This window comes from Antennarius striatus, chromosome 20, assembly GCF_040054535.1.
Source record: "Antennarius striatus isolate MH-2024 chromosome 20, ASM4005453v1, whole genome shotgun sequence".
Classification (NCBI taxonomy): domain Eukaryota; kingdom Metazoa; phylum Chordata; class Actinopteri; order Lophiiformes; family Antennariidae; genus Antennarius; species Antennarius striatus.
This window is the reverse complement of record NC_090795.1, coordinates 7748310-7768774: the sequence shown is the minus strand read 5'-3', so window position 1 is coordinate 7768774 and position 20465 is coordinate 7748310. Positions and strand designations below refer to the sequence as shown.

The 20465-nt window shown below is 42.6% G+C and overlaps 1 protein-coding gene across 3 annotated transcripts in view; it reads left to right on the top strand.

Moving 5' to 3' along the window:
* Positions 1-20465, top strand: part of ncoa2 (nuclear receptor coactivator 2) — a 54465-nt gene that overhangs the window by 20817 nt on the left and 13183 nt on the right. For all 3 annotated transcript variants that reach the window (XM_068303977.1, XM_068303975.1, XM_068303976.1), the window contains 9 exons: positions 5889-5996; positions 6852-7024; positions 9929-10032; positions 12651-12828; positions 14212-14400; positions 16520-16621; positions 17771-17911; positions 18038-18185; positions 18527-19877. In XM_068303977.1, the coding sequence (XP_068160078.1) occupies positions 5908-5996; positions 6852-7024; positions 9929-10032; positions 12651-12828; positions 14212-14400; positions 16520-16621; positions 17771-17911; positions 18038-18185; positions 18527-19877 (2475 nt within the window). In that variant the 5' untranslated portion in view covers positions 5889-5907. The remainder of the gene's footprint in view (positions 1-5888; positions 5997-6851; positions 7025-9928; positions 10033-12650; positions 12829-14211; positions 14401-16519; positions 16622-17770; positions 17912-18037; positions 18186-18526; positions 19878-20465) is intronic.

Genomic DNA, 20465 nt, shown 5'->3' with positions numbered 1-20465 from the left:
ACAAGCTGTCTTTATCTGTGGATTGTGACTCCACTATTAGCTGATGGCTGCCAGTCACAGAAGAACAAATAACTATCAGCTCCCAGAATGAGGCAGGGACATTAGAATGCCTTTTCCATGTGATGTCTTTCATTTCGTAGCTAGCTATAAACTGCAGCTTCAGTAATAACCATAGTTATAAAATCATACCAGATTTAGTTCCTCTTTGTGCTAATAAAACTACATGCTCCAAAAAAAGAATCAATGTGGCAGATATTATTCTGGATTGTGGTAAATTATACTAAATTAAATTATATGGTGTATACCTATTTTCCCATATATTTTTAAAAATTATGTAACGTCCTTAAATTACTTATTTGCACTACAGATTTTTTGTGTAAGGTTGACTTTTATTTGTTGGCATCAACGTTTATACACCTTATTTTTAGTATGTTACGCTTTTTTGAATCCACGAAAAACAGGGCTGCACAATTGTTTTTGCACTGGTGTGTTGGTGTGCACATGACATCTCAAGATGTGCAATGTCAGAAAGGACAAACTTAGACACCTCATGCATACCCTTTTGCTTTTTGCTGCTTGATAAAAAAATAAAAAAAACTTGCAAGGTTCTATTGAAAACATGGCTAGAGAGTGACGTGCTGGTGCTGTGTAGCAAGTGTGTCTGAATCGCTTTTTGGTCTATGGAGACTTCAGATGACATTGTCAGTGTTGCTATAGCCATCCCATGGAAACACAGGATTGTCTTTGGAGTCTGTGTCAGGAGACAGAATATATTATGCTGCTTGGGGTAATACATTCCAAATGGAGTATTTCAAGACATCCAGTAAAAAAAAAAAGTACCAACATTGGGCAACAATAATAGCCCTTTTCTTCAACTACAAAATTTCTTAAAAACTTACTTTTTACATTTCTCTCACTTACACAAAAGGGAGATGACATTACATTGATCTAAAACCCTGTTTTAGCACAGCTCAACCTTTGGAAGCTGTTTTCCAACTGTCATTTGGAGAGTGTTCTGGGTGCAGTTACATTCTTTAAACATTGGACACTACATAAATTCTTTAAACTTATAATTTTGTGTATGATTCTGCTAAAGCATGTCATGTACAGAGCAGTCCAGCTGAGTTAAACTGGAAGAAGTTTGCATTGGGTCTGCACTCCTTGGCAGACTTGTTGGCTCCAGCTCAGTTTTAGAGAGTCTCCTCTAGTGACACCCAAGATATAAGCAATGACATGCACCAATGATCACCTTCCTGAAGTGCACCTTTCAAAGTCAATTGATTTTTTTTGAGCTTGTGTGTTTATCTTGTGTATGTGTGTGGGTGAGTTTGTGTGTTTTTATTACTTGGTAAAACATGCTCTTAATTTTAAAGGTAAAGTTTCTAAGGTTTTTTTAATACTGTTGAGTTGTATTAAGTCCTAAATGTGGTGCAGTTGTCTCATTAAGAAGTTCAGTTTTTTGTTGTGTGATAGTTTTACTGACTGTTTATAGTGAGTGAATGGGCTAAGCCTTCAGTCTGTCACACACAAAATGAAAGGCTCTAATGAAGTGAGAAGTGTTGGGTTCACACTTGCAGGGCTGACCTGTCAGTGCACAAATATACAGTTATGCTTGCTGCCATATAAGCATGTTTGTGTGAGAGATGTGAAGGGGATCGAGGGTCCTGGTAAGTGTATACTACACATGTGTAAGAAGAAACCACAGCTCGTCACTAATCCAAAGTAGCAAACAACTACATGCAAGGCTATCTACTCCACTAAACCTCATGACCCCAGCATCACTTCCAGCCAGAGCCAGTCTGTACTTTCCCAGTCATCATCAGCCAGCAAGTGCCTCGCCAGCAACAGCAAGCAGCCGGCCAAACAAACTGTAGATAGCAGCTCATACTTCAAGTGTAAAATGCATCCTTCTTAAACGGAAGAGATCTACTGGCTTGTTTGTCAAAAGTTTAGTATTATCTTGTGTGGGCTTCCAAAATTTGAATGACATAAGAAAATGCAAATCAACGTGTAATCACACTGTTATAACCCACACTTTAGGAACAAGATTGCTATTTTTGACTCACTAGTCACATGCAGTTTTGAACCATAAACTTTTTTTTGTACATATTTGTAATTTTGTATATCCCTTTGTAAAGTCCATATTATTAAGTCACATCTATCACGAGTTGATACGTTTGCAACGACAGGCTTGTATAGAACTCTAATGTCCTTGTTTTTGAGGGATTCCTGAGCAAACCATGACTAATCTGATTTCAAGCAGAAAAGACATATAGTGCTAAGCTACTTTAGGATGTGACTGATGTATTTGTTGTCCAGTGTAAAGATGCCTGTGATGATGATGTGATGTTTTAAGTGGCAGTCAGAAAGAGAGAAGCAATTTAAAACAATCAGTTGAATTAAAAAGAAGAAATGGGATTGGGACTTGGTAAAAGACAGAGAAACCATGCCCTATTTACACTAAGTCTGTCTGAGTCAATGCTATAGTAGCGCATGAGAATATGAAGTTGTTTACTCAATCACAATTTATTCTTCGCTAGTCAGCGTCTATGCTATCAGGTCCGGAATGGAAAGAAGTGTGATATTTTCACATCGGTCTCAGCAGTTTCAAATGTATTCTCTAATTTCTTCTTAGATGTGTCAGACAAGTCTGTTAGTTGCTCTCAGTTTCCATTGCAATTACTTTGCTTAAAAATTAGGAATTTTTTTTATGTTGCTCTTTTCCAATCACTAAGTAGCAACTTGTGACTGAATAATTTCAGAGCATCTATAAGCATGATTGTGTTTGTCATCCATTAACATTATCACAAGCATCACAGCCTTAATGTCTCTGATGAATCAGTGTGTAATGGGAAGCTTGAAGAATTGTACTTTTTATGCTATACTGTATATTTCTTCACATTGTTAGATTTGAAGTAGAACAAGGGACATGTCGCGTTATGGAACCCTCTCAACTAAAACCACCAAAACAGGGACAGCTTCTTTCCTCAGGCTGTCGCTTTGATGAACTAATAAATGGCCACAAACTGCAACTTCATGACACAAAACTGTACAATACCTCCCATCCATATTTCATGTACTCTCCAATTTATACTGCAGCCTGAAGGTCAGCTACCTCACTGAACTACTGTCTTTTGTAATTTTATCTTTTCACTGTGTCTTATCCCAATACATTGTGCTTGTGAGTGATTGAAACTGGACTCAATTCCTTAATTATGTGCACAAACTTAATATAGCAAAACCAATAATGCTGATTTTGTTCTGATTTTTTTTTGTACCGAAAAGATGAAACATCGAAGCAACATCTTGTTATTTGCTAACCGATGAGAGCCTTTTCAAGACAGAGGAAATTTTAAGTTGTGTTGGCATGCCAGATGATACAACTCTGTGCAGCAGGTGCTAACACCAGTGCCCAACTGTTTATAGTTGTCACTGGTGTTAGCTGGTGGACCCTGAGATCCAGAGCTTTGGGGCAATCTCTAGGATTAGAATTCTTTCACCAGTCTCCCTGTGGTGAAAACCAGACACCCAAGCAACAGATACAAAAACCAGAAACGTCCTGCCGTCCTACTTGCTTTGCTGTCTGGCTGTCTGTGTTGTTGTCATTGAAACGTGCCTGCTACTTCCAGTCTTTATTTGTCTCAATGTACACTGACCCATCATTACTGGCATGTCAAGGAGACAAAGGCAACCAATCATATCTGGCCCAGCGGGAGGAGCAGGACCAATCAGGCCTAGAATCCCCATGGTAACTTGGAAAGCCAAGCATCCAATGGGGACAGAGAGAACCACTTAGCTATGAGGGTTTAATGGCCTGTTTCTGTTGTCATTAATAAAAAGACATAACCTCTGCTGTAGAGACTTTTATAATTTCAGTTGACAGGACAGTTCCACAGAGCAGAGACGCAGAGACGTCCCTATGGCAGTCAGAAGAGTATTATACAAGGACACATGCACTGTGATGCTTATGTTCATTACTTGGTCAGTCTGCACAGCCAGTAGTTCTCTAGTCTCTTGTTAGCAAAATAGAAGTTGTATTCACTCTTACTTGTCCCCCCTGCCTCTCCTTGGGTAATGACCACTGCTTTAACTCAACCATTACCATTAGCTTAAAGTTGGGCAGTCCAGGGAACAACACTGAAGTTTGTATTCTATTTTATTTTAGGCTTTTTCTGTTAAACTACTATTCTCCTCTCTGCTCCACATCATGCTTTGCTATTATGACCTTTTATGCCTTATGTAATAGCCAAGCAGTGAAGAGAGTGTGTCATAGCCGTTTCCATGGTGGCAATACAGCATACCTCCTCCTTGTGCACTCAGTTGGGGAAAAAAACTTGATTTTTCTTGCTAGGGTGCTTTTTATTCCATGCTGGCGATAAATGCGGCCGGGGGCATTATGTTTTCAGGTGGACTGTCTCAGGCTCAAGGAGGCTTTTATGGAATTTTGATAAATTTATTCTAAAAAAGGACTCCTACAGATGAAGATAAAATTATATGATGTGGATGGACAAAGATTGAGGTCACTGCCAATTGACAATGAAAATTGATGGCCTAACATAACAATTCATCCACAGTGACAAAATCACATATGATTAGATAGGATAAATGATCAAGTGTTGACTTTTTATATACTGAATTTTAAATAATTTCACTGACCCATCAGAATTTGAACAAAATTTTTGTTTGCTCCGTTACTCTACCTGGGAACAGATTTTTTTTGGTGCATATATAATGAGTCTGTACTTTAATATGAATGCATCTTAACCTGTGCACGGAGGCTTTCAACCATAATTCAGAGATCATTTCTTTTTTTCTACAGGTCTTGCATGACCCAAGATAAAACTATTTCCATACATACAGTACATTTCAAATATCACCGTTTGCTTTGAAAAACAACATGTCTGCTATGCTGCATGTGCTCCTATATTGAAATCCAAATCCATTAGGCACCATCAAACTTTGGTGCAGATGATGGTGGTAATTAATAAGATATTACTTTGATCAATAATTGATTGTCTTTCATTTTAAGGCTTGAGGTTTAGCCTGCAATGACTCACAGGGTTAGAGGAGGAGGAGAATAGACATCTCTGTATAAATGCTCCTGATCTGAAGAGGGACAAAACTTTTGCAACTCTCCAAAGGCTCTCAAGTTATTATTAATGATCTAGAGTAAGAACAGAACACAAACTCGTGTAGTTACCTCACGGCATTTCATTTTGCCAGGACAGCAGTGTTTGGGGTTCTGGCAACAGAAACAGCCCCCGGCCTACTTGTCACTTTGAATAGCAGAAAACAATCACAGCATGAATTCTTACTTACTAAGATCTCCAAAGAGCAAAGAGGATATTATTCTTCCATTTAATTGTTTGAGTGATGCTCTGCAGAAGGAAAAGAAATGTTCTCAGAGGTCCTTTATGAACACACACAAACATGTTGCGATCATAATCGTGCACTATTCTGACTTCTGAGCTTGGTAGCGTGTAGCAAATGAGTTTTTCTTGTGACATGTTTGAGTCCGCAGTCTGGTGCTGCGGGCGAAGCGCCTTGTTCTCATTTCAGCCTCCCTGAGGAGGACTACACCATCAGAAAGAAACGATTGAATATTTTTCTGCGTTCCATTTTTACTCGTTTCTCCTGGAGTGAGTCAACCTGTGCCCCCAGCACTGGTTGTGTGTGTGAATGTGTGTGTGTGTAATATACAAATTCACATTTTGTCTCGTTCACAAACCTGTAGGCAATAAAGCTTTTCCAAATATGTCTTCATTGGGTTTTATAGCAAAGCCATTCTCTGTTGCTTGTATGTGTTCATATGTTGATGTTGTGTATTTACAGGTTGTATAAGCTAACAATGTATCTGTTGTTTTTTGTTTTGCTTTTGTAACCCCTAGACGCTGATATGCATTGAGGATGAGCGGAGTCAGTGAAAACTCTTCTGACCCTGCCAGGGCAGAGTCGCGAAAACGTAAAGAATGTTCTGCAGAACTTCTTGGACCCAGGTAAGACTTGTCAACCCTACCAACACCCTAAAACGCGTCCCACTACTTCCTGTTTTAATTTTACGCCTTTGAGTGTTTTTTGACAGGTGTGTAAAGAGTTCACAGAATTCCCAAACCCTCTTGCACCATCTGTTACTTGTTGCAGGACAATATAATAGTTCTGTATAGCTTTCTGTTAAACTCAATCTCCGGCTTCCTGTTTCCTGAAATACTATGCATACAGTAGCATCTCAGTGGTTACAAGAATGGCTGTATATTATTGTGGCAGTTTGCTCTGGAGCTCTGTTAAATGTACAATAAATCTGCATAATTCATCTGCAGATGAGCACTCAAGAATGAGGCTTTTCATTACATATGCATACGCTCCATGTTAGTGCAATGAAGAGACCTAGACATATATTTCATGCTTGATGGAGAAGAATCGACCCCAGTTTCATCTCTTTTCTCCCTCATGCCAGGATTTGCAGTCAAACTTGTGTGCTCATCCATGGTATAGATTTATAGATGGAACTTAATTCTACTTAGCTCAAATGTGTGTCTCTTCCCGCTCATCTATTTGCTGTGGCAGTTTATTAAACATACTTTTGCAGTACTTACCCTTGAGCCTATTTTTCCATGCTTTTTATTCCCTGACTTTAAAAGGACTGTGGTTTTAGTGGTTAGTCTGGTCATCTGCGGTTACTGTTGTATCCATAGCATGCATCCCAAACAATATACATTACTCTAGGCTCAAAATATACTGATGCATTTGTTTTTTTAGAGGGGATATTTGAGAGAGTGGCGACATCTCCTTATGACTATGGATATAGTTGTTGCTTCTTTTTTCTCACCATGGCTTTCTCTCTCTCTGTCTAGTCCAAAGCGGAGCAACGAGAAGCGCAACCGCGAGCACGAGAACAAGTACATCGAAGAACTCGCAGAGCTAATCTTTGCCAACTTCAACGACATCGACAATTTTAATGTCAAACCTGACAAATGTGCAATCCTGAAGGAAACTGTGAAACAGATCAGACAAATAAAGGAGCAAGGTATGACCTGTTTTTTTTTTTTTTTAAATATGTTGGATTTACCAGACCAAGAATCCCAGTTGTTTTACTTCTTCCATGTTCAAATGTAGTTGAAGAGATCATAATCTTTCTCATGTAAGTGTGAAGGATGCACTAAATATTCAATGAGCCTTTAAGATGCAGACAAGAGCAGCAGCCGATAGACTGGAAAGCGGATAGTACCCTACTAGAGGTATAGATGAATCACTCCACATGCTGATGTCATCTTGTTTTATGTGACTCACAAGGCTGAGCGTTATGTAATGTGAGCAATGGAACGCAAAAATCACTGTCTCCAGCCACCATCTGTCCATTCTTCACCCTCTCCAGTACTTATTCCTCTCTTCTTCAAGCCCTTCCCTTCCTTGACTCCCCCCTGGCCTGCATTTTTTTTTTACTGTAACAATGGCTAAAACAGTTTTTTTTCTTCAGATTTCAGCATCACCCTTTACTGCCTAACAGACAGCTGCCACACCTCCTCCTGCTCAGTTCAGAGAGGTAGTAATTTTGACTACTGTACTGTTCATTTTTTACCCTCAGAGCCGCTGCACTTGTTGAACCGAGGATGCGCTGAAAGCTCGGAGAGATGCTGTTCTGTTTTTTGTTTTTTTGTTGTTTTTTTACAACTGCCATTCCTTCTTTTCCTTACACCTCATGTGTCATCTGTTTAGTGTTTTGTTCCAAGGTTGTTTATGGTGTTTGGGGTCTTTTTTCTGTAGAGCTATTATTGGTTCTCCAACTGGGAGCGTCATTACTTTGTTATAGATATACTCAGTTTATTGTGACATTACTGAATGCATTGAAGTACACCAATGTAACTTAATAACCCTCACTAATTGGTGTCACAGCCCTGCAGGGAAGTGCAATGCGGTAATGATGGCCTTTAAAATGTAAAAAAAAAAAAAAAAAAAAAAAAAAAGTGGCCTCCAGCTGAAATCTGTTAATTCACCCCTTTTTGTTCTTTTCATGCTGTCTACTTGCGTGGTGCTAAATGGCATCAGGGAGGATAGAGCTGAAACAAGGAGAAAATTAATTAATCAATCAATTGAATTTTATTTGTACAGCCAAAATTCATTAATGACAATCTGAGGTCTTTACGGTCTGTACAGAGTAACACCCTCTATCCTTAGACCCCGAACAGATCAGAGGCGTTTTCATAACATCTGTCTACAGCTAACATATTTTTACTCATTATGCATGTGTGAACATTAGAGGCACATTAGCAAACATCTCGCCAGTTACTGATTATGCCTGGGTTATTACCAGAAGCAGCCCTTATAAATAATCAGCCGGTCCCTCTGGCTGTGGTCCGTTCTTCAGACAGAGCGCTAGTGAGGCCTGCCCTGACATTGAGTGATGGATACAGTCGTATGGCAGCTGTGCTGGTATACTGGGCCCTGCTGGGCCTGCAGAGGTCCTGCTGATGCACCCATCATTAATGCTGAAAGAGATGAATGTGGGTCTGTACGGTGCTGGACGAGCCCATAGAGCAGGGCAGAAACCTGCATTTGTGTCAGCTTCCACACGCGTGCACCTAAAGGAGGACACATTTCTCTTTGTTTTCCACCGCAACATTTCTCTCACCATATGGTGAATTTTCTTCTTAGCACGGTGTGGCAGTTGAATGTACCCCCCTAACAGTCCACTCATTTTGCGCCTCTCATTATTATCTCTAAAAGTAGGGCAGCCTACACTCTTAACATAAGGCTACTCTGCATGATTATTAACCCAATCACTCATACGGAGAAATGCACACCGGCACAGCCCAGGTACACCCTGCTTTTTCCAACGCTAAGTAGATCAATCACGTGATCATTACATTAAAAAAAGGTTTAGGGGGCAGTGGGTTCTCTGCTCTGAGTTAGAAAGATTATTTTTGTGTTAATTCATGTTTATTAATTGTAAAGACTATATGTGCATGTATATGCAACCAGCCATACTCTTTCCATACATGGAAATCCTACAGCAGCCTAAGCTCGCAAGGAGTCCCTGCCAGCTCCAGTTATTTGAGAAAGGCTATCCATATGAAGAGGGAGGCTGCCCCTGACTAAACAGTATCAGTGCTGACTTGTCAAACGTGGTTCTGTAGAAATTCTGTTTTCAAATGAGTCAAGTCTGCTTTAGTCATTGCAGTGTCCCAACTTGTGTGTTTTTTTTTTAATGCGGGTTGTTTATTTGAATTGTACAGGTTTGTCTCTGAAAGGTCCAGTTAGCGTGTGGATTTAGTGGCTTTAGTGGTTGCAAATTACTCCCAACTGAACACTCCTGTCAGTGTTGCCTACAGTTGACAGTAAAAAAGTCAACAGCCATCTCTGGAATCTGGTTAACCATACTACTGTAAGAACATGGCAGCACCCTGTAAAAGATGACCAACTTCACATGTTAGCTATTAAAAGTAAATGGTGCATTTAAAACTATATTTGTTTCAGGTTATTGCAGACAAATGATACACATAAGTCTGCATATTTTTTCTTTATTTTCTCCCTGACCTTCTTCGCTTGGGAGTTTATAGCTGAACCCAAAAAGCATTTTGGTGCATACGTATTAACTTCAAAAATATAAATGGGTTCATCCTCAAAACTCGCAGAATATATAGTGATTTGGAGGAATTTATAAAAATTGCAACCGTCCAATTCCTGCTATCAGTGTTTGAGCACCACGATCAAACACATTGATTTGCAACCTTTCATTTTACTTGGTGATTAGTGCTCAGGTTTGAGAGGTGCTCTGACAGAAGGACACTCGCTGATCAATGTCTTGTGAACAAGTGATCACGTTTAACCATGTGGGTCAATTTCAGGGCATTTGTTTTGTTTTAAATGAGGAATGATCGTTTTATCCCTCTTTTTCTTCTAAACTTTTTGTCACTTGCACTTCTGTTAACAGAAAAAGCTGCAGCAGCAAATGAGGAGGAGGTACAGAAGGCTGATGTCTCATCAACTGGCCAAAGTGTGATCGACAAAGACGCCTTGGGACCAATGATGCTGGAGGTGGGTAGAGCGCTGCCTCTTGATATTCAGTGTCTTATTAAAACTCCTCAAACTGAACACTCATCCTGAGGTATCCCACACAGAAACACTCATGCAAACTGTCGTAGGATGAAATCCTTGAAGACGTGTTTTGAAGGATATTCTTCTTTCTTTAAGTAATGAACAGCGCTGTCCACAGAGAACAAGTACAAACATACGAGTGTATCAATGCTGAAAAAGCCACCAGTATCTCGTATCTTCCCTGGATTGGTTGTAAATCTCCGTGCGGTGGCCTTGTTGTCCTGTTGAGGGCTTCTGAAGTGGTCACGTAGAATGGGAAGGAAAGCAACAGCCTGCTGAATGAATCAGTCCATTTAGCATGTTAGCTCGCTCGCTTCCTCCTTCATTCCTCCCTTTTTGACTTGTTTGTTCCTCTTGTCTTTCTTCCTCCCCTTCTTCTCTGCGTTTTGTCTCTAGATCAGTCCTGTCAGAGAATATTTATAGCTCTCCTAGGCCAGCGTCACTGAATCGACATACTAACTCACAGCTAAATATAACCTGGTGCAGCCAGCACGCCTTTCCCATCTGTCAGCATCCCCAAAACACGATGATCTGCCATTCACACCCGCTCTAGCCGTGTCGTGCCCCCCCCCCCCCCCCCGTATGCCAGCCTGGGTTCATTATGGGATGCTCTGAGGAGAATAGGCATGGACAGGAAAGGCACCAATTTGTACCACAGACCTCCGCAAAGGCCCCGTGCCCCCCACCTTCTGTGGAGGGCAGGAAGAAGGAGAGATCCATGAAAAAACTTTGCTGCTTTATCCTCCAAGTCTTGTTCTGTCATATGACTATTGTGTCATTAAGCTCGCATTCCTGGGCTGCTACGTCATTCTGTTGCCTTTGTGCATTATAGTGACTCAAGACTGGCACCTTTATGATGCTTTAGTATATGGACAGATACAGAAAACCATCCTGATTAGTCATAAGTAATACCAATCAGTTGTGGACACTCGCTCACAGAACCAAGCCCTACTACGGGGCTGCTTGTATTTGTTTAAGCAGACTTAATGCTTTATCATGCAGTTTGTTAAGAAAGACTTTTTTTAAAGGAGAACTCTTATTGCGGAGCACCAGTATCATAAATATCACCCAGAAAGGATGGGGGGGGGGGTCGATCTGACCCTGCTCCCTAAAACAATTTATTACCTACTTTACATTGCTGTGGAAGCTTAAGCGATATCGAGTCATAGATCAAGACAAAAGACGCACAATGGAAGATTAAGATGGTGGGCATGGTGGCTCAGAGCACATTTATTTAGAGTGTGTTCATTTTTATCTTCTTCAGTCGCCCATGTGGTGTGTTTTTAATCGGGGCATTGTAAGTTAAGGTTAGAGAAATATGCACGAGTGTCTGGAAGAAGGCAAGAGTTGGCACTGAAGAGTGTTTGCTCTGTTTCTATTTGCCCTACTTGTCCAGTACACAGCCTTTCTTCACACAGGGTGGACTTGCACAACCTTGCTGCACGCTCAGCCCTCTATGCAGTGATTGATGAGATTTTCTTTTATTTCCATCTCCTGCATACAACCATGTGTAACCTCCGACATGTGTTTGCTAGGTTCCACGTGTGTGTGTGTGTGTGTGTGTGTGTGTGTGTGTGTGTGTGTGTGTGTGTGTGTGTGTGTGTGTGTGTGTGTGTGTGTGTGTGTGTGTGTGTGTGTGTGTGTGTGTGTGTCTAATGATTATTCAGTCGGAGGTGAGGAGCAGACACCTTGACAGGAGTCTCCAGTCTCTTATCTTGACTGTAGATTTTATAGCTTTACAACCCTCAGAATTCCCTTTTAAGGCCTCTGGGTGATTTGATGGCCTAATTGGCACCATCTTGTGCTTAATGGGTGACCTGGGGTTGTATTCTTTCAATTAAATGCTCCTCCTGCTCCACATCCTCCAATCTCTGCAGACATATGCTTTTATCCTGCTGCCTATGAGACACACCGATGAGCGGCAGCACGAGCGAGGGAGGTACCCAGCTACGCTCATTACTTTTTTTTTCTTCTTTTTTTTTTTAACATCAAATTTAAATGTGCTACATTTTACAAAACTGGGAAAGATGTGTTAAAATTTAAATACTGTACCTGAGAGCCAGCTGGATCTCGGTAACACCAAATCGATCACAATTTGCATCACTGAAGATGAAAAAAGAGAACAATAAGGAATTTGGGTAATTTGTGAAGCTGTCTGTTTTTCACTTACGTCAGAGGATTAGATTCTTTTTACCCCAAACGACCGAAGGTACACAAAGACTGGAAATTGTGTCAACAGTAAAATCCTCCCTAATATGAATACGAAAGGCATATAATCAGGTCTGTGTTTAATGAATTATGGTTTTATTACTATGAGCTTGTTGTCATCAGGAAATACAGGTTGAACATGCTCTGCCAGCCCTGTCTGTGAAATGTTTCTGAAACAGGATGTGTTTATTTCTTACATTTTTTAACATTCATTACAATTGATAATAATAAAAAATATAATATAGATCACATTTCCCTTCACCCACTTTATTTATTTTATAAATATAAAACAAAATGTAATAAACAATGTTAATGTCATTGACATATTTTTCTCTTTTTTGCCCTTCCAGGCCCTGGATGGCTTCTTTTTCGTGGTTAACATGGAGGGCAACATTGTGTTCGTGTCTGAGAATGTAACTCAGTACCTGCGCTACAACCAGGACGAGCTGATGAACACCAGCGTCTACAGCGTGTTGCATGTCGGAGATCACGCCGAATTCATCAAAAACTTGCTGCCCAAATCTCTAGGTTAGCCTTGATATCATTTTATCTGCAATCATTGGATTTCCTGTCTTGATGTTGCATCCCTCCTATCTCTCTCCATATCTTAGCAGACTCTGATTTCCCTCTTCACTTGCTCATTGTGTGTTTCCTCTACATTTTAACACCCTCACCCTTCTTCGCTCCTGCTCAGACAGGCTTGTTGCGCTGTGGGTGACTGTTTGATAGTGATGTCAGTTCAATTAAAAAGCTAAAATTTTAAATTAATATGGAGAGGATGTGAAAAAGCCAGCTATTTTCCCATGACCGTGTTGAAAATTCTTATTCAGTGTTAGCAAGAATCTATAGGTTCTTCTTTTTTGTGGTCAGCACATACTTTCGCTCTCTGTCTCTGTTCAGCTAATTAGCTTCCTATTTCAGCATCTCTCCCCTGTCAGCAGCATCACTCCCTTCTTATATTCTCATCTGAAGTCCTTCCTTCTGCTTCTCCTTACTTTTTTTTTTTTTTTTTTTTTGTTATTCTCACCCTCACCACCAGTTCCCATTTTCATGTTCTCACTTTCTGGTTTCTTATCCACCCTGGCATTGTCTTTCTCAAAGTGTTGCTCATCTCTTGAAGAAAGACTATCGATTTATGTAAAATAGACATTTGGCCTTTTCTTCACCTCCTCCAAATTTACCTCCCTCTTACCTTATCTCACCCTAACCTCCAAGTCTTACCTCCCCCTTTCCTCGGTGGCTGTAATGTATGTCAGCGTACCCCACCAGGAGTTCTGTCTAAGTCCCTTCTCCTCTCCTCCTGTCTCCTGGTGCTCCGGATTGAGGTCTGATTGCCCAGCCATCTGGGTGGGTGAGCAGCACAGAGCAAGAGTACCCTGAAAACGATCAGTGGGCTGTGTCCCAGATACTGGGAGATTATCAATGCAGTGAATGAGATCACAAACCAGATGGAGTGCGATAGGACTTTGAGTGAAATGAGTTATGTGTGTGTGACTGTACATATCTCTTTTTTTGTGTGTGTATGTGTGCATGCGTCTGCTTGCACTTTCGTGTACAGGCTTGTTTGCTTGTGTTAAGCATTGGAGAGAAGAAGAAAGATTGGCAGTGACATTTTAGAGGACTTGCATATGGAGGCCTGGCTGTGATGCATGGCAGCAGATACATGGCTCAGGGTCCCAACTGCTCATTATGACAGATCTCTACCCAGCAACCACTCCCTCATTTTTACACTTCATTCGCCCAGCTTCATTCTCTCTGTCTTGCTCTTATTATGTCTTTCACATGCAATGTGGTAGCCTCTCTTGGCTCACGTGTCACGGCTCACCCATCTCCCCATTTTGTTAAGTTTTTAAGCTGTGTGAAACTTTGTCAGGTAACCTCTTTTGTTTCTCCTTCTTGTTTACGCTGTAGTGAACGGCGTGCCATGGTCCAGCGAGGGTCCGAGGAGGAACAGTCACACATTCAACTGTCGAATGTTGGTCAACCCCCACAGCGAAAACCAGGATGAGCCACACGACCATGAACCTCAGCAGCAGAAATACGAGACCATGCAGTGTTTTGCAGTTTCCGAGCCCAAGTCTATAAAGGAGGAAGGAGACGGTATGCAGGGAGGGAGGGGATATAGTATATAAAAAAACACACCTTAAGGGTCCTTCGAACCTATGAACAACCTTGGAGGAGATGAGTTCATTGGCTCTCTAACCATTTTAGATGTGAAACAGAGTTAGAATTTTAAATGTCTCACATTATAAGGATTCTGTACAGAGAAAATGTTTGAAGCTATAACAATCTGGATCTCAGAGTCTGCAATCAAACACAGCCTGATGTAATAAATAACAGGTGGAACGGGCTGTGATTATTTGATGCAAAAGCTCATGGCAGAGAAAATGCAAGCTCTGTGATAGACCACAGTCAAAAACGAAACGAGGAACGAAAATCCATGAGCATCTCTTACATAACACCAAACATCTTGTTGCTATTTTCAACGGATGGCTGAAAGTTTAGCAGCATCTTAAGTTCTTAAATAATGTCAGATGATGTCTGCAAGCAGAGATGTGCGCTCATGTTGTTGTGCAGAAGCATTAATTGGAATACAAGAAAGTGGAGATACTTGCAGGGCTCCAAATAAAAACAGCAGCAGAACATGACTGCTGCGTCAGGGAAAATGATGTTAAATATGAATCCAAGTTTCATCCATTTAAATATGTAGGCTTATCGTGAATTGATCATTGAGTTTTAGCTATATTTAGCCTTATAACGGGCTCTGTATGTGAAAAGGGTTTTAAGCAGCTGATGAAGGGCAGCGCCGTTTCCACTCAACTTGCATCCATGAAAAGTTAAGTGACACAAGGGAGACAAGAGGCTGGGCAGCTGTCATTAAAGCCCATCTATAATTCATGTGCATCCTTTACAAATCTATGCTTATGGCTCCAGGGGAAGGGTGTGGCGTGTTGAATCGCACATGTATTGCATTAGAGAATCAGTTTTTTGAGAACCTTCAAATGATTTTTTTGACATATCAACACTTTGAAGCACGCTGCCACTGCTGAGAGTTCACTGGTCTTTCCCACCTGTGGTCTTGGCCTTAAATGGGAACCTGACATTAGCGCCGGCTGACCATCTCCCTAAAGCGTGAAGCATTCATGTGCAGTACTCTACACCCAAATCCTATTTGCTCTTTGACTTTAATAAGTGGCCCTGATTTCTTCATGTGAAGCCATATCTCAGTGTTTAATCAAAAAAGACAGGAAAATACTAATGTTTGACACTGAGTCTAGTCTCGACCTGCCTTTTCCCCTTTCTGGCTCCCTTTGTGCACCAGCTGCTTGCCAACTGTACGTTGGCAAATAGACAAGGATACGACTCAGGCCAGGGGTGTGCGAGTGTATTCCTGTATCTGTATGCAAGTGGGAATGCAGTTGTTACAGTTGCATATAAAGTATTGAGAGAGTTACAGATTCACAGATCTAAGAGTAGGACCACCCAAGAAGTTCTTTTATAAGTCAGAATGAGGTGTGTGTGTGTGTGTGTGTGTGTGTGTGTGTGTGTGTGTGTGTGTGTGTGTGTGTGTGTGTGTGTGTGTGTGTGTGTGTGTGTGTGTGTGTGTGTGTGTGTGTGTGTGTGTGTGTGTGTGTGTGAAAAGGAAAGAGCGAGAGCACTAGCATGCATTCCTTTGCCAAAAACATGTGGGATTGTGGGTATTATTGGCACAGGAAAGTTAGATTGCAGACTTTTTGGGGTCACCCCAACTGGGCTTTTCTGAATATGTGTGTGCATGTGTTTTAGAGGCTAGTGTCAAGCTTGAGTGATGGCGGTCTTAAACGTTGGGCCGGGGGAGGCGTCATGGTTGTGAGATGGCACTACTGGTGATACCAGCTAGAGCGATGCAGGCACGCAGGCGAAACACACACTTCCAAAGGTCACACTTCATCATTCCCCTTGCCAGCGAGAGGTACTCCTCCTCATGAAAGCAGCGGAGCCCTGATCCCCACGCTCATTAATAACTGTATTAATTATGCTGCCTGGGAATAAGATGTATTTCATTTTCTTTCCCTCCCTCCATCTCATCATTCACAACCCCATACACCCCTCTCCACCTCTCTACTCTCCCCCTCCGCCCTCCATCCCTTCTTTCTCTGCCCACTCATCTTTGCTCCTCCACCTGATTTCTGTTTCCTCCTCCCATTCACTGCATTCTGCTCTCTCTCCTCTCTCTCAGACTTCCAGTCGTGTCTGATCTGCGTGGCTCGGAGGGTACCTATGAAGGAAAGACCCATGCTTCCCACACACGAAAGCTTCACCACTCGCCAGGACCTGCAAGGTATAAAGAAGCAGTCACACAACCACGTAGCCACAAGATGATGTCAGGAAGAACTTCCACAGTGGCACAAACCCAATTTTCTCAGCCCTCTAAGCAGCACTGTCAGTAAAGGCTAATATTTAAGTGTTATATTTAGATCCCCTTCTTACAATTGAGTGGAGTATTTCCCTCGTGTTGCTTTTTGAATAGAGCTTCTATTCCAGCACACACTCTGTCACCAGCCTGAAAATCACCTCAAACCCAAGTTTAGGTATTAAAAAAAATCTCGACTTGAATTAAAAATGATGATTCCAAAAGGCTTCAACCAAGATAGACAGTTACATGTTTTATTACAATTACAGAAAACACTTTCGATACACAAAGAAAATACGTCTGTTAAATTTGGACTATGCCTTTGTGTGACTTGTTGGATATGGTGTTGAGCTGTAAAATGCTACCAACAGCAAGTCTAATCGGATCCTTTGTCTGTCAGTCAAGCAGCCATCTGCCTGCTGGCCATTCAAATGCATCAGTGCTTCTGTCTATGATGTGTTTTTTGAGCTGTGAACAGTGAGCTTGAGCTGCTGAACTCAGTCCTTTCACCTGTTGTAATCATTTTATGTTAATCTTTTTGTGCTGTAATCGTTTCACCTGTGTAACATTCAGGTTTTAGTTTCAGAACATATGTCAAGCTAATGTTTTTACACTTGTCTTGAAATTATCCAAAAGTAAGTAAGTTAATATTTCTTGGCCAGATAACAAACCACAGAGCCCAGTTCTGCTGCAAACCAGCCGACTAGCTGCGCTGTATGCTCATGTCTGAAGAGACATTTAATCCCTGTCAGCTCAGCTGGTGTTGATTTATGTATAGAAATCCTTTGTTCCATGTGGAGCTGCAACACCAAGCAAACACAAAAGAAAATTAATTATTTTCTGGAACCGATTGCTGTTTTGATAATTCATTCATCATATCATTTCCTTTAACCAAGCACATCAAGTATGTGCATAAACCCAAAGATTGTTCCTGTTCTTTCATTCATGACAGTAAATGGAAAGTTGTTGGGTTTTGGACTATTTGTTGGACAGAATAAGTAGTGGGATGATGTTCATTTGGGTTAACCGTTAAGAGGGATGGTAATAAAAAACAGTAACTGGATCGCCTGTGTTCAGGTAAGATAACGTCTCTGGATACCAGTCTCCTGCGGGCGTCCATGAAGCCGGGCTGGGAGGATCTGGTGAGGCGCTGCATCCAGAGGTTCCACCTGCAGAACGATGGAGAGATGTCATTTGCCAAGAGACATCAGCAGGAAGGTAAAGCCACTCACTCATGGGATCATGTTTAATTCTTGGCTCTCGATACCTACTACCTACTAGAAGTGTTCAGTGCTGTTTGTGTATCTGATACTCAGTGTGATAGAAGTGTATTTATGTCTCTAGTGCTCCGCCACGGACAGGCGTTCAGCCCCATCTATCGCTTTTCCCTATCTGACGGAACCATCGTGTCGGCCCACACCAAGAGCAAACTGGTGCGCTCATCCGCCACCAACGAACCCCAGCTCTACATGTCCCTGCACATTCTCCAGAGGTAGACACCCCCCCGTACTCATGTCAGGAATAAATGTAGAAATCTGTTGTATTTACTTGGTTAAAGCCTGTTGGGGCCCTGCAGCACAACCTATGAAGGTTCTTCTGTACCCACATGCCAGGTTTGAATGTATTTACCCAGATCACCTCTGTGACCTGAACCGCCAATTTAGGTTTGGATGCACAAAAACCAGTAAATTGTTACATAAAATATTTAAATACATTTGCTGCGTTGACCCTTGTCTAACAATGAAGGGGTCGGTTTTATCTGTTTTCTTGTTGATAAATGCTATCAGAATATCATCTATTGAAATGTGTTTTCTGTGTGTTTTGAATCTCCAGGGAGCAGACAGTGTGTGGAATGGGTCAGGACATGGGCCCTGGCAGTCAGGCCACGGGGGTGGCTCCCAAACCGATGAACCCCTCCACGCCCTCCATGACTCCTCCAACCCCAGGCAGTTTGCCAGGTTCGGGGCCTCAGGGCCAAGACACTACCATCAGCAGCAACAGCACGCCTTTTTCCCCTCCAGCCCCCGCTGGCCTCAGAGAACCAGCAGCCATAGGAGGTCACATACAGGGCTACCGTTTTGGCTGCCCCCCACCACACAACCACACTGGGGGCATGCAGCCACCACAGCAGGGCCTTAACTGGCGGATGAACAGCCCCTCTCGCGCTAGCCCCAGCCCGGCCGGTGGGCCCCATCCACCTCAACAGAACTCTATGCTGTCACCCAGGCACCGGGGTAGTCCTGGTGGGGCGGGCAGCCCTCGTGTAGCAGGTGGCCTGCATTCACCCTCCCCTGTAGGAATTTCTGGCGGTGGGCCTGGGGTTGCAGGTAATGGTAGCACCACTAGCACCCATACTAACAGCTACACTAGCAGTTCTCTGTCAGCTCTGCAGGCGCTCAGCGAGTGCCACGGTGTTGGACAAGGGCATGGGCCTCCCCATGCACACACACTGGGGTCTCCAGACCGCAAGATAGGCTCCCCAGCCGGGGTCACACCAGGGTCGGGAGTAAACACTCATCTGATGTCAAAACATGGAGGCAGTGGCTCCACTGGTGGAACAGGAGACTCATTCGGACCTCACACAGAGGCGGGTCACCCCCAGGGTCACACAGAGAGCAACCTGCCTGAACCCAAGGAGGAGAGGGAAGGAACTTCTGAGGGCCACGACGCTCACAATCGCCTTCACGACAACAAGGGCCACACCAAGCTATTGCAACTACTCACTACCAAGCCAGAGCCCCTGGAGACACCCCTGTCTCCTGGCGCTGGAGGTGAGGCAAAGGACCAGTCGGGGACAGGAGTCCGAAGTAGCCACACAGGTGGCAGCACACATGCGTCATCCCTGAAAGAGAAGCATAAGATTCTCCACCAACTGCTTCAGAACAGTACATCCCCTGTAGATCTGGCCAAACTCACAGCAGAGGCTACAGGCAAAGAAATGAGCCAAGACCAAGCCCAGGGGGCAGGGGGTGTAACTCCTGGGGCAGATATCGCTCCCAAGCAGGAGCCCTTGAGCCCAAAGAAGAAAGACAATGCCCTGCTACGCTATCTACTAGATAAAGATGACACTGTACTGAAGGACAAGGTCCCTAAACTGGAGCCAGGGGAGGTGAAGGTCGAAGGGGGCAAACATCCGCTTGTCAAGGCTGAGAAACACGACACAGGATACGACCGGGCAGAACAGGTTAGTTTTAACAAAAAGCTACATGTATATATTCCCATAATTGATGAAAGAGCTCTAGCTCGTCTAGAACTTTTTGATTTTGTGACCCTCTTCTCTGCAGTTCGTTGCGCAAATGCAAACTTTTTTTTGCCCTGTGCTGCTCCACTTGCCTCTCGCTGAGTGTTAATCTGGGTTAGGTAGCAGATGTTGGTTTCCTCCAGGTCCCACGTCCACACAGGATAATACAGCTCAACACACAAACGGTCTGACAGTTACAGATCAGACAGCATTTGTGGCATATATACAGTCCCATTCAGATTTATAGTCTTGTCATGCACACATAAGCCTTCATGCATGTTGTGTTCACACTCGTACACACACTCACGCACTGCTCCCTTCACTGCCTTGGTGCTGGCAGCACAGGCAGAGGCAAACTGTCCTCCATCTTCAAACAACTGTGACATTTGGAAGGAGTGCCTGCGGTTCTCCAGTCATTTGATCCCGGTCGCTTTTGGCCAGGAGCCTTAGATTTGGCACCGAGCTCAGATCTGGCTCAGTTTTGAAAGAGAGCAAAGGAAAAAAGAGTAGAAGGAAATGAACAAGTAAAAG